General features: G+C 41.7%; 1 protein-coding gene across 1 annotated transcript in view; it reads right to left on the bottom strand.

Annotated features, from left to right (window-relative positions):
* The window catches only part of cep170aa (centrosomal protein 170Aa), an 83,702-nt gene that overhangs the window by 60,803 nt on the left and 8,214 nt on the right, over positions 1 to 14,685 (bottom strand). The window contains 3 exon segments of the mRNA XM_080450016.1: positions 829 to 918; positions 9,955 to 10,091; positions 10,368 to 10,416. Coding sequence (XP_080306142.1) covers positions 829 to 918; positions 9,955 to 10,059 — 195 coding nt within the window. The 5' untranslated portion in view covers positions 10,060 to 10,091; positions 10,368 to 10,416.

Genomic DNA, 14,685 nt, shown 5'->3' with positions numbered 1-14,685 from the left:
ATTTAACTCTAACTACAAATTTACCATTCCAGTATTTCTAAGTGCACAATTTAACACGCTTAAAAGTCAAATCTGCTCCAGAGCCTTATTATACTGTAAAGATCACAAGGCTAAAAGCAACACTGGTCAAATGCTGGTCACAAATAAACACATAATACTGGCCAAGTTGCTGTATAGCCTACATGTAGCTATTGTAGGTTTGTGTATCCTTTGTCAAAAGGTAACTTTGCCCATTTCTATCTGAATCCTATCACAGAAAAAACACATTTTATGTAGGCAGGTGGTGTTTTCCATAGCCTCTGAGAGCGACAGAACGCATTAGGGAGTGCTATGTCATTACTTCACATGTCCTCACAATAGAACAACATGAATCAGGCTGGAGTGACTTAATTGTTAGAGCGTATTCCAACAAAGGACGACCAATTCCTTTGATATCATGCCATGACGTACCGAGACGCAAACTGGTTTTGCGCTTAATTTACTGTGGCTTGTTAAATTAATTGGATCTGGATTCCAGTTGACCCAGACCCTGATACAGATCTTCATTAACCTATTGACAGATTGCCAAGTAAAAGTTAACCTCTAACCCTGATTTGCATTACCTCATCCCTCACTATGGTGAACCTGCTCTCTCTCTCTCTCTCTCTGTCTCTCTCTCTCTCTGTCTCTCTCTCTCCCTGAGAGAGAGAGACATTAACAAAATGTCCTTCTTCAAATTCCTTTTCTTTCCTCGTATGGTTCCTCTGTGTCCTTTCCATTCTTTCACCATCCTGTTATCTTTTCTCCCATAAGCTTGCCAACTTCCTTCTCTTATCATCCATTACTCACCCCGTTAAGGCTGCCCAGGTCTTTGACTTTGTGTTCATCGCTGCCGACCTCGAAGTTGATGACGGCATGCTGCTTATCCACACTGCGAGACTGCAAGAGAAAACACACGGTCAGACTCACTCAGCATTTCAATGTGGATGTTTAAGATCTGCCCATGAAAAGGTTATTGTCGTCTGATTAGCACGATATTGTCCTCTGGAAATGAATGCCTACGTGTTGCTTTGTCCTGCTCTTCCTCTCTGTCTCTTTACTGTATAAATGTGCTCAACTGGTTTCCTACACAGTAACGTCTTTGGTGATAATTATCACTCATTGGGTCCGTACGGATCCAATTAGTTGGTTCAGTTAGTGCACTCTCAGAGATAAATAACACAAGGATTTTACTGTGTACTGGAACGCAGGATTTAGCATTAAGCTGCACATAGATGGTCTTTGCCCATAACCCTGTCTGAACATCTGACAGTTTCGGCACCAACCCCACCAGTGGTAGAGAAACACAGACAGACTTATAGAGAATGGGAATTGGGGCTGGACTGAATTCACAGTGCAATATGTGGAATTTCTCACTGTGGACTATATGTCCTTGTAGAGCAGCAACTGTTTCAGATACTAGATTAAAACACATTGGAGGGCAGAGTGTGACATTGGCGCCAATTGTGTTATGTTAAACCTTCGTAGTGGTAATAATATCCAATGTCTGGAATGCATACTTAATCGTAACCTGCAATGTCAGTGGACCACCTACATGCAGCACATGTTGCAATGTGATATCATCTTACTGCATATACCAGCATTTGAATTTCAATTAGTGCCCTGAGACAATGAATAGTCACACTTTTGTATACTTGTGCATGTGTAGACACTAACCTGCACTAACATGCACACACAGACAAACAACTTCCAACTCCAACTCGTTAGCAGGTAAAACATTTTGAGTCTGTGTGATGTTTAGTGTTATTTTTAGAGTGTGTGATGTGAGTGATGTTTATATACTGTATACACATATATACAGCACATGATTGTATTCTGCATATATACAGCACATTAACAGTGACACATTAAAAACAAACATAAAGTGTTTAAGTGAGGTATTTGGACAGCACAAGCTGCCACAACAGCTTCAATGCTGCTTGGCATAGATGTGCAAGTCTCTGGAACTGTACTGGAAAGAACAGAACAACAAAAGACTCATAACTCATTTTGATGACAGTTTTGATGACAGTAGTAGAGAGGCTGTCAAACATGTTGGTCTAAATGCCAGTCCACACCAATGCAACTCCTTGCAACTGCAACTCCTTGCAAGTTACTACTTGCAACCATTATCCCCAAATGGCACCGGTCTGGAGGTCAAGCATTCAGGCCTGTGCCGTTCTCTTGGTGTGCTCACACCAAGCATGCACTCACCCACTTCTGGAGAATATGGGGCAGGATGACTCATCTGCCTACGGTTTTTCCAGCACTGAACTCTCAAATGTTCATTTGTCTTTGTAATGAGGAGTTTATGCACTGCAACCCTAATTATCAACATCCCTTTCTATGTATGTAGTTGTTGACAGACTGCTTTTACTGACACAGTCCTGCATTGAGATACTCAGTCACCTGAGGAAGAGTTGCTCTTCTGTCTTTCCTCACATATCACACTAATGCGCAGGCATCACAGTGACTGAATGTGATTTCTAACCCTATTTACAGATGTCTTTCCCAAAGATGGCACCAAAATCAAGATGAACTTGGTCTGCTCAGCATTTTTACACATGCTACAGAGCATGATAGGATGTTAATGCTGTATCATGCAGTACATAGTCATGTGTATGTGCGTGCGCGCGCGTGCGTGTGCGTGCGTGCGTGTGTGCGTGCGTGTGTGTGTGTGTGTGTGTACAGTATATACTGTATATATTTATCTATATATCTATATCTATATCTATATCTATATCTATATCTATATCTACATCTATATCTATATCTATATCTATATCTATATCTATATCTATATCTATTATACACACGTGTATATAATATATATATATATATATTATACACACGTGTATATATACACAAAGCTCACACAAACACACACGCACCCACCCATCCACACAAACACACACACACACACACACACACACACACACATACACACACACACACACACACACACAGAGAGACAAGCGTGCGCACGCGCGTGCAAACACACACGCAAACACACACGCAAACACACACACAAACACAAAAGGGAAGGCGAACGCCGGGAAAAGACAGACTCAGGCTTTAAGTATTGATTTTCCATACTCTCTCTAGATATAAGCCCATCAGCTATTTAGAGGACAAGATGAATTGTTACAAACAAAGACCCATCGACCTTGTAGAAGAATGAAACATCAAGGTCACAGGGGGAGACACGACAAGCTGTGAATTCCAGCTAACACACATTCATAACTAGAATTCTTTACATATTTAAGCAGATATTATATCAAGGTAGAATAATTGTGTTGATTTGGGCCAAATTTTCAAATGTCTGACTCTGTAGGCATGACCGTAGCCATTTTGCCAATTGCAGCTAGCATAAAGATTAGGGTTATGTCAAAGGAATTCTTTAGTGACTGATTTGTCAACAATGAATGTTTTTGACCAGAAAGAGAAGCAGTTCTTTGGTTAAAATAATGTATATTTAGTAATAAAGCAGTGCAATAAATATACTGCTTTGTCCCTTTGGTAAACACATGGCCAGCCCTTAAAGCGACAAATCACAGACCCATCAATAACAAAAAAACTAAAAAGAGGAATTAGTGATGAATGAGAAATGCGGACATATCAGTGGTTAACCACATGAACGCTAGTGTCCCTATTCTGGGGTGAACATCTGGCAAAAGCAGCAGATCTACAAGCTCACAACGCTGCAACGCATGAGCTTGTAGGTCGGCTATTGTTGGCGAAGATATTTAGTAATAGGCCCCAGGGAGATTCTGGTCAAAGGAGTATGGGGTTTAAGTGGCTAAAGGAGCAGCTCGCCCAAAAAATGACTTATTTTCTATCAATTACACACCCTCATGAAGCCTTGAATTCATGGAGAGTTATTCGTTTTTGTCGCATTCCTGAGCCAATTATTTGCTGACCGGGTCATCGGTCAATAGGAGACTCAGTAGGAGACTCCGCCGGTCATCAAATTATTGGCTTAGGAATGCGACAAAAATAAAAAATCTAACCATGAATTTAATGCTTTATGGGGTAAGTCATTTTTTGGGTGAACTACTCCTTTAAGACACTAATATCCACACGTACGTCTGCTGATATAGAATTCAGATCCCACCAGTCTTCTTCTTTCCTGTGTCTCCCACAATCTCCCTCTTGGCTTCCCAACTATCTGACTAAACAAAAAGCTAAAATACAAAGAGTGCTGGAGTTCCCACTGGTCTTAACTGAGTTTCTCAGAGTGCCATCTCAGCAGAAAGTGGGAATCCCCCCTAGGCCGCCTAACCTATTGCACATGGCTGACAGAAGACTGCCCATTTCAGCTGGACAGAGACACATTTAGCTGCTTGTTCCTGAGAGCCAACCGTCTCCCAAATTAGTTTAGTGGGAGTATAGGCTATATCAAACAGGAGAGAATCAGATTAACAAGAGATGTAACATGGAGCACCACCGCTTCCACAGCTTAGACCAGACTGACCTGACTTGTGATTATTATCACAAAACATACATTAACCACTTCAGCCCTATATACATTTCAACCATTTGAAAATAGCCGATCTACAAGCTCACAATGCGTCGCGATGCGACGCATTGTGAGCTTGTAGATCGGCTAAGCTTGTAGATTGAAATAGGACATTCTGCCTAATGACTACTTTTACTTTAGGTACTTTAAGTACATTTTGATGGCAATACATTTGAACTTTTCCTCAGTTCCATTTTGAATTCTGGACTTTTACAGAGTATTTCTATATTGCAGTATTGATACACCTCTGGAAAAAATCATAATATAGAGGATGTAATTTCTAAATACATTAGCTATAGTTTGATAATATAATAGTTATAGTTTCCTATTGGAAAACAGTGGACTTGAATATGTTTGCCTCAAGGCAAGTTGAAGCGTCAGGAGAGAGAGAGAAAGAGAGATTCATCATGAGGTCACACACACACACACACACACACACACACACACACACACACACACACACACACACACACACACACACACACACACACACACACACACACACACACACACACACACACACACACACACACACAACACACAACACACAAAGAGGATTCAATGAGACAGAGGATATGATGCAGAGAGACATGGAGAGGAAGACCAACTATTATATACCACATCTCATCCAGTCTCTCTGATTCAGCCTGACAACATGGACACATCCCTGTGTCCATATAACTTCCCAAGAATACAGCATTTCATGTTTTAACCACGACTACTTCTTTCAAGCACCAAGTATTCTAAACTGTGGATGCATAATTTGTAAACAGCAGCATTGTTCAAAACTGTCGGTTGGAGTGTGACTTGGCAAAAACAAGCTGCCTGCTTGGTCTATGAAAATAACACCACAATTGCAGAAATCTGGAGGCCAACGGTTTGTACTGTTGCCTCTCAGCCAGAAAGTAATGGGTTTTTGAATCCCACTGTGGACCAAGTGGGCCTTTCAGCCTTTAAGGAGTTTGAATGCATGTCGGTTACCTCGCACATCAAGAGACAAGCATGTTGGGGACATACTCCTGCCACTGTCCTTGACCAAAGGCACTAGCCTTAAAGCTGGAGCTGACTCACTGTACAAAGTATGGCTGCCCAGCGCCCACTGCTCCTAAAGTGGGCCATATACTTGAACATATAAGTTTCAACGTTGAGAACCACCAAATATGTCTAAAACACCATGGCCAGTATATTCAATAAGAAACACCACGTATGTCTTTTTGTTCCACGGCCACTCAAATGCCAGGTAGGGCTAAAGTAGCTCCCGGGAACAAACAATAGAGCTATGATAGTGCATTTTATAGAGTAATTGCTCTAAAACAACCCAGTAACCACACAATTCACCATACAGTACTACCAGTTAGTGGAAAAGTAGCTGAGAAAAATGGACTGAATTGCATATTTTAAAAGGGATGACATGTTTTGAAATTAGGATTTTTTGCACATTTCATAGTCCTTAAAATCAGCGTGATGGATCATGTGAGGATATGTACGCGCAAGCTGGCACTAGTTCTTTACCTCTTTCCTCTGAAGTATTGATCTGGAGCCACAGACAAACAGTTTAACGGTACAACAGTTAATCGAACTAATCAATTTGATCGATTATAAAATATTATGAATTTTAACAAAATAATAGTTTTGAAAAAACATTTTTTTTAAATAAAACATCTATGACCTGGGGCACAACTGGCTTGGGTCTGAATTCAGCCTGAAGTACTTTGCTTCATGTCATGCACTCTCTATGTCCTGTCTCTCTACTCACTGTCACTGTCAATAAAGCAGAAAATGCTGATTTTTTTTGGGGGGGGGGGGAGACCTGCACCCACCACACCAGCAGAAGACATCATTTTGCTCCACAATGCTCCAAAGGTTTGACTTCATACTGAGTATACTAGGCCGTACACCAGATTTAGTGCCGGTGTCGCGGCCGATCTACATGTTCACAATGCATTGAATAGGCCTGATATTTTTGGTGCGCAACACCGACATTAAGCATTAGTTGTAATGAGTTAAATACAGAGAGAGATTGTGGGTATGTGTATATGTACTTAACAATACTATGCAATTATAAATCAATACATTTACACATAAAATAATCTATAATTGAATTTAGTTTGATATTCTGTGCTGTATGTTATGTGATATTTTGATATATTTTCTTCTATTCTCTGGCTGGTGTATGTCTCTGTGTGTTTGCTGCATTTGGGAACCCCATGGAACAAGCAGCACATAGCAGTGAGCCATGTGATGAGACCATGGCCAGATTAACTGTCACATGGGTGACACTCTCCAGCTAGACAAAGTGTCTGCTACTTTAGTGCACACACACACACACACGCACACGCGCACACGCGCACACACACACACACACACACACACACACACACACACACACACACACACACACACACACACACACACACACACACACACACACACACACACACACACACACACACACACACACACACACACACACACACACACACACACACACACACACAGCCCATTAGAGAAAGTGTTGGCAAAGTAAAAACAGATACTGGAACCAAGCATGCCTAATTTAGTTGTCCTTTGAAGCCTATGCTGTTCTGTTAATGTAATAAAGTGAGTGAGAGAAATGTGATTTAGTTTCGAGTCTGCTGATGAACTAATATGTAAAAATCTGCAGGCTAACAAGTAACAACCTAACAAGATTAGCATCAAATACAGTACGGTTGCTGTGTACATGTGTGCTCGTGATCAGGTAAATGTTGGATATGTACACACACCTAAACATGTATAAATGAATGAATGCATGCATGCATGCATACATGCATACATGCATACATGCATGCATGCATACATGCATGCATGCATGCATGCATGCATACATACATACATACATACATACATACATACATACATACATACATACATACATACATACATACATACATACATACATACATACATACATACATACATACATACATACATACATACATACATACATACATAATGGTCTTCGCTCAGAACCAGATAGAGACTGATGATCCACTGTGGCAACCCCAATGGGAATTAGCCGAAAGAAGAAGAACTACTGCTTTTGATCAGTTATGTTGATTTTAAAACTCCATATATGCCATAGAGGCTATGCGTGTGACATCATCGTACCCGGAAGTTATGCGGGAACGCCTACTGAGTGGCAAAAAACGACTTTCTGGCATTGACAGCCCATAAATCCAAACAGAAAAGTCCTATCTGATTGTATTAAACAACGTTAAACTCACCAACATGGCAGCTGTACGGAAAGCTTGAATTATCCTCTTTCTATCTGCAAAGTTTTTGTTTCATAAAGATCCACCGTAGACATGTTATGAGCTACTTTCTGTCAATAAATTCCGTGCAGGTGATTATTATAAGTGTCAGAGTTTGGAAGCTCTCGTTTTCAATAACGCAATATTTCCTGCTGCCTCCTGCATTATGTGCAATTTAGAAACAGGTGGTACTCAGGACCGTTGAGTGATTTCCAACGAGCGCTTCCAAACTCCAATACTCCATGCTGCTCAATGTTTTGCCACTCAGTCTAGATGAGAGGGGGGTGTGTCCCAGTGGAAAAGTGACGCATGTGCATACTCTCTTTCTATGGACATATCGGTTGGATCGGCAATTCTGGACAACTGGAGATCAGACCAACTTCACGCTGAGCACCGCACTCAAGAGTTTGAAGTCGATCGGTCGGGTGGTTCTCAAGAAGTGCGAACTACAGATACACTCACACACACGCACATTCTGAGATTCTGCACATTTATAGTAGGATTAACATACTCTACCATTACAGATTTGTCAAAATAAGATTGTATTCACTAAAAAGATGACATAGTGTAGCTTTAATATCAGCCAAAAGATATGTTTTGTGTCCAAAACATTTGCAACAGGATATCATGCTAACTGCACAAGTCACAGGTTTCAAAAAGGGCATAATATTAAGCTAGTTTTCTTGTTTGAAGTTTTAAGCTGTACAATTTAAAAGATTGTTTGACTAGACTAGACTGTAGATGCCCTACAGCACATAATCCAGACATGCAGAAATAAACAGTTACTGTATGTCTGTCATAGCTAAATCAAATGATTTACAATTTATAACGCTCTACATGGTGATGTTATCTTTTGTCTTCGACTGAAATGCTAGTGTTCTGAATGACTTCTTTACAATAATATAAAACAGGCACTTGGCAAGCAACAGAACACAGTAAATCTGCGGTAGATTGCATGTATTGACAGAAAGTAGCAGCCCCAGCCCCTACAAACTGTTCTGAGAAGATCTGGTATCTGGCCCACTTTCTATAAATAGTACTATATCTGAGGCATTCACACGCACGCGCACGCACACACACTCTCTCAAAGTCATCCACACACACACACACACACACACACACACACGTCGCACACAAATTTGTGCATGTTGTAATTGCAATAGCATCAAGTTGCTACAGTACCACAGTGTACAGTAACCTCCATCCAGGACCCTGACCCAGTCAATCACCTTCTATTAGCTTAGCTATGTATATGTACAGACCCAGCTGTGGGGTCTTAACCTTGATTATCTCACACAAGCATAGCCTGGTCTATTGGTGTAATATCTTGTGCATATCCTGCATAATTACAGCAAGTATTCAAATCTAGTATGAGAGCATATTTCAGTGAGTTACTGTTGGCTTTCAGCATGTCAGTGATATCTGTCTGCTTACAGGAAGAAGAGATTCTGTTCTGCCTTTTTTTGCATGTGTATTTTCAGCATTACAGACAATGGTTCTTTCAGAAAAGTCATTGAATCAATGTGAGAAATCGAGAAATGAATGTGCATGACAGATGACAATTTCCACGCTATTTTCTTGCTGATCATTTCAGCTCAAAGGCTTTTTTTTCTTTGATTGCTCAGATTTTGAAATTGCCATATTGACTAAGTTACAAGAGCAATTTTCCCTAATTCAGCAACCAGTAACCAAATGTAGATAGATAGATAGATAGATAGATATAAACACTTAAACTCTATATACTTAGTTGTACATCAATAGCAGAAATAGTTGATCCACATCCACGTTTGTCTATTTTTGCTGATTATTACATGCCCAGAATAGGGACGCTAGGGTTCATAGTAGTTAACTAATCTATTTCCACACAATTTCCGTGTGTGTGTGTGTGTGTGTGCGTGCGTGCGTGCGTGTGTGGCGCACACATTAGTTTATCCATGCCGGTGCACAGGGATCAAAAGTGAACAGAAGCGTAGTTCCCCTGTGACAAAATGTCACATCTGGCCCTCAATCAAATGTATAATCCATGCCATCATTGAGGGGCCCTTAGCATCTTGTCTGTCTGTTTGTGTAGTATACATTATGCGTATGAATGTGTGTATGCATGCATATGTAAATGCATCTCACCTGCAGCATGAGTTCACAGTCATCACGACCGACAAAGATCATTTCTCGGGGGAGACGGTGGCGAGTCCCCCCGCTGTTCACCAGAAACCAAGAGGTCACACTCATCTCTGCTTTCTGCTGCTGGCTTTGGTACACACCTAGTGAGTAACACAGAGGTATCATAGTAGTATCATAATCACACTTCATATTTGAAATACATAAAACAAAAACAACAACATAAGGAGCGCTTGGTTTGTCAAATGGACAGGTGGTAGTGTTTGGTGAAAATAATAGCTGAATTATGTCAACGTACAAGTGCCAATGTTAAGGCTCTACACATTCTGTGAAAAGACAAAACAAGCACACCCCAAGTGGTTGAAATATTAGAAAATGTTATTTCAGTAAAAACGCCCAGTTGGGCTAGTAGTACACACCTCTTGTCCAGGAAGCTCACTGCTGACAGCACGTCACGTTTAGGCCATCCTGAGAGAGGAGAGGAGACAAGAAAAGAGATTTTTGTTTGTTTCATTTGTAGTCAGGGAAGGAAACAAGGAGCTGATACGGAATGTGAGATCACATATTGATGTAAGGAAATATTTTACATGAGAAACAAAAAAGAGAGCGAGACAGAGCAATTAAAACGCAAGGAAAAACATTTTGAAAAGAAGAAAGGACAAAACAGGAGCCTCAAAGAGAATAAGCAGAGGCTGGAGTACGAATTTATAATTCAAACATTTGGTCTTGCCTTATTTGTTTTTCGCTGGCAGAGAGAATGAGTGAGGGGTCTGTCTTGCAGCGTGATGTGATGTCTGACTGTCTAAGCCTGGGAAATGATGCTAAGCTAGCTGGCTATCCACATCCTCTCATTCTCTCTCCAACTCTCTTCTCGCTCTCTCACCCTGATCATTGCCAGATGCCGGAGGAGGAAGTGATGTAGGAATGTTGGCTGAACTCCCTAGCAGGACGTTTGTTTTCCCTCCCTCCTCCCCTCTCTCTCCTCCTTCAGATGAGCTGGAAAGGAGGTCAAACGCTGCCCCTCTCCAACTCTCTAACTGCCCAGGCCAAGAGAACAACTTTAAACAAAAGAGAATAACTGGCTCGCTGGCTGTATTAAATGAATAATTAACTGTCTGAACAACTGGTTGGCTGAGTGACTGACTGTTTGGCTGGCAGAACGGCTGACTGACGACTGACTTGCAAGCTGACTGAATAACAGCTGGCTGTATATTTGGTATACTGACTTGACTGACTGACTGCCTGCCTGCCTGGTTGTAATATGTCTGATGTGAAAACTAATTGCCATTCGGCCTTTTCAACACAGATCCATGTGATAAATGCTACTGTAAGTGGAACATATTCTCCAAATGTACCAGATCAGTAGTGGAAAGAAGCCATCAGCTATTCTTTAGTTATGAAATGCCTCGCAGTGTTGCAATGAGTGCAGCTTTTATTCATTTAAATAAATCCTTATTTCAATTCTTAACACATTTCACTGAATCTTTTTTTTGTGTGGCTTTTATGCCTTTTATTGATAGGACAGTAGGCTGACAGGAAATGGGGAGAGAGACGGGGAGCGACACGCAGCAAAGGCCATCGGGATCGGGACTCAAACCCGCAACACGCTGTCAGGCTACACTGAGCCTAGGTGCCTGGACCGCTACGCCAGCGCCGGCCCAGGTCCATTTCACTGATTGTTTTGACGGTAATCACTGCAAGCAACAGGAGCCGTCAGAGGTAGAAAGTGCCACGTCAGGCCCATCAGACGCAGAATTAACGATTATTGAGCTAAACCCTTGCACCCCTGCCCTCTTAAGTACTAAGAAAGCCCACATCAATAATCCTTAGTGTAAACTTTTAATCAGCTGCACATGCACACCTCTGGCTCTCGTCTGTTTGAAGCTGTCACAAATGTACGCGACCACAGAAAAGCCCCAACAACAGCCGTTCCTTATGGAAATAGTTTGATGTCTAGATTTTACAATGACAAGCAAGGCAAACTAGAGTAATGTGGAAACTCTCAGTGTCCCACTTTTTGAATGTTACTATGGGGGCTAGGCTACAGTGAGAGTAGGCCTACCGCATTGTTTAGCAGAGCTAACCTACACAGAAATACAAGAGCATAGTACCCATACCATTACACTATAATTACTTGTGGTGTGCCCTCCCCTCTGTAACCAAGGCATTAGAAGGCTAGCTGGCTCATTAACCACTGTATACCCACCACAGAATGCAAAGTTAAGGAGAATGTGGTCAAGGGGCCTGGCAATGTTTCATACCAGTCTGTGTGTCACTAAAACCCTCTCACTATCACACATCAAAGACCTTTCACACAGCTGGGGAACACAGTGCACAGAGACAGACAGAGTTGGGGAGCCCATCCATACTTACGTTGCTATCAATATAGATCGCTGATTAGCACAACAAACACATGTGTCCATGTCCATATCTTAGCATGATTTATTATTAGACATTTTCATTACACAAGTGCTGACATGAATGCTGCACAGCAGTGTGCCTTTATTGGTCTCCTACAGTGGGTGGGATGCAACGTAGACCAGATCAAAAGAGACATGAGGCAGACAGACAAGCCTACTTACCATGTTGTAACATAGAGTTAGCTTGCAACTAAACTAAACGTAGAAACATAATTATGTATATCATGAACTTTGTGTAATGTTGTAGAACATCTAGAACCAACATAGCTTGTGGTTTGCTAAACAAATTCAAGTAATTACTTAACAACAAAAAACTAACGCAGATAGCACCTATAGAAATATGATATATTTCCCCTTGCCGGGTCAAGTCAGTCAACCAGATCTCCTGTCAAAAATCCTTAACAAAGATACTGAACCCTGACCTGTTCACTCATGGTAAGTCACACTAGATAACGGTATCAGCTATCAAGAACCCAAAAAGCATGACAATCTGATGCTCATGAGATTTTGAGGTATAATGTGTGCAATTGTACATTTTGGCCTAAGGGTGGCACTAGAGGAGCCACGGGGTCATCACCAGTCAGTAGGATTCATCCTCCCGCAAGAATGAAGCTGCACAGAAAATTCCATGGCAATCCAGTCAGTAGTTTTCAAGACATTAGCACTGTTTGGGATGGACAAAAAGACGGACTTGCCATCCTTAGAGTCTCACTGCCAGCGGGGCTAAAACATCAAACATGCTAATGATTTTCTGCTTAATATTTTGCTCAAAAGATGAATAAAAAACATGGCTAAGTTGTACAACAACAACTGCAACAGTTTTGTCTCAACTCCACTCCACTCTGGAAGGCAGCATGCTGGCCGGGGGTGAAGGGACAAATAATGACTTCATAGTTTGGCAGGAATTCCCACAATCCCAAGACCTACACATTCTCTCTCTCTCACACACACACACACACACACACACACACACACACACACACACACACACACACACACACACACACACACACACACACCACACACACACACACACACCACACACACACACACACACACACACACACACACACACACACACACACACACACACACCACACACACACACACACACACACACACACACACACACACACACACACACACACAGTGAGTGAAAGAGTGGGATTATTCTAAAATGACTGTGGATTCTTTGTATGGAGGAGATGGCCTGAGAGAGACGTGTGGTGGCCGTTTCCTGTGGTGGACAAAGCGCGCTCATCTTTGAATCCACAGGAAATTTGACAGTGACGGTTAATTTGCTGACTGTATGAAACTAATGGGAAACCATGTGTAGTCTACAGTCTACACTACAGTGCAACCACTGAAACGCTGAAAAAAGTAGTTGGAGAATTCCTGAAGGAATTACATTTATTAGCAGAGCCGGATATACTGCATGTCAAAGTCATCGACAAAATCATAAATGTCATCAGAATCACATCTGTGCTGATATAAAATATAACAGCACGGCCCCTCGTGAGATATTTGTTGTGTACATGCCACCAAATGTACGCCTACTTTTGCCAAAAGCTTGCCTATTTTCACAGAATGTTCGCCTATCATGACATGCCCAGAATGAGGACAAAACACTATCATTCATTACAATGATTATGATTCATAAAACACTGATGCAGAAGAAGTGATTCTGGGCAAATCAACTCGTTTACAAACAAGCGTAATCCTAAAATAATTAAACGCAACTAGCATTTTAAAGTTGCATTACAGTCAGTGAGCTAAGCTGTTGGGAAATGCAGCTTGAAAGCAGGCCTGTGTGGAGTAATTGGAATGATCCACGTTGACTAATCCTGTGTATAGCTAAGAGAATGTTTCCATTCTCCATTGAAATGTGATGTTTGGTAAGCACAGTTCACTTTAACAACTAAAATCTCTTCCCTCCACTCCCAGCGAGCCAATCACAGACATACTCACAGGAAGTGACGAGATTGAGAGCGGGTTCACTCAGTGATGTAGGCTGTGTCTAATACGCTTGCCTGCTGGGTCGCATGGCTACTGCCGCCAACGTGTGTGTGGGGGAGGAGGGGTTTCCAGATGATGCAACAGCTGGTTAACTGTCCACTCTGTCCATCTCTCTCTCTCTCTCTCTCTCTCTCTCTCTCTCCCTCTCTCTCTCTCATTCTCTAAACTCCTAAATGGTCACATCACAGCAATGCCCCTGGATAGCTGACTCACACCAACTCACAGCACTCTAACAGCAGCTGTGTGTAGCATAGAATATACGTTGGCTGTGCGCGCACACAGCCACACACACACGCACACA

The sequence above is a fragment of the Gymnoscopelus braueri genome (assembly GCF_963280865.1).
Source record: "Gymnoscopelus braueri genome assembly, chromosome: 14".
Lineage (NCBI taxonomy): Eukaryota > Metazoa > Chordata > Actinopteri > Myctophiformes > Myctophidae > Gymnoscopelus > Gymnoscopelus braueri.
Note: the sequence above shows the minus strand (reverse complement) of the source record. Positions and strands in the feature narration are given on the sequence as shown.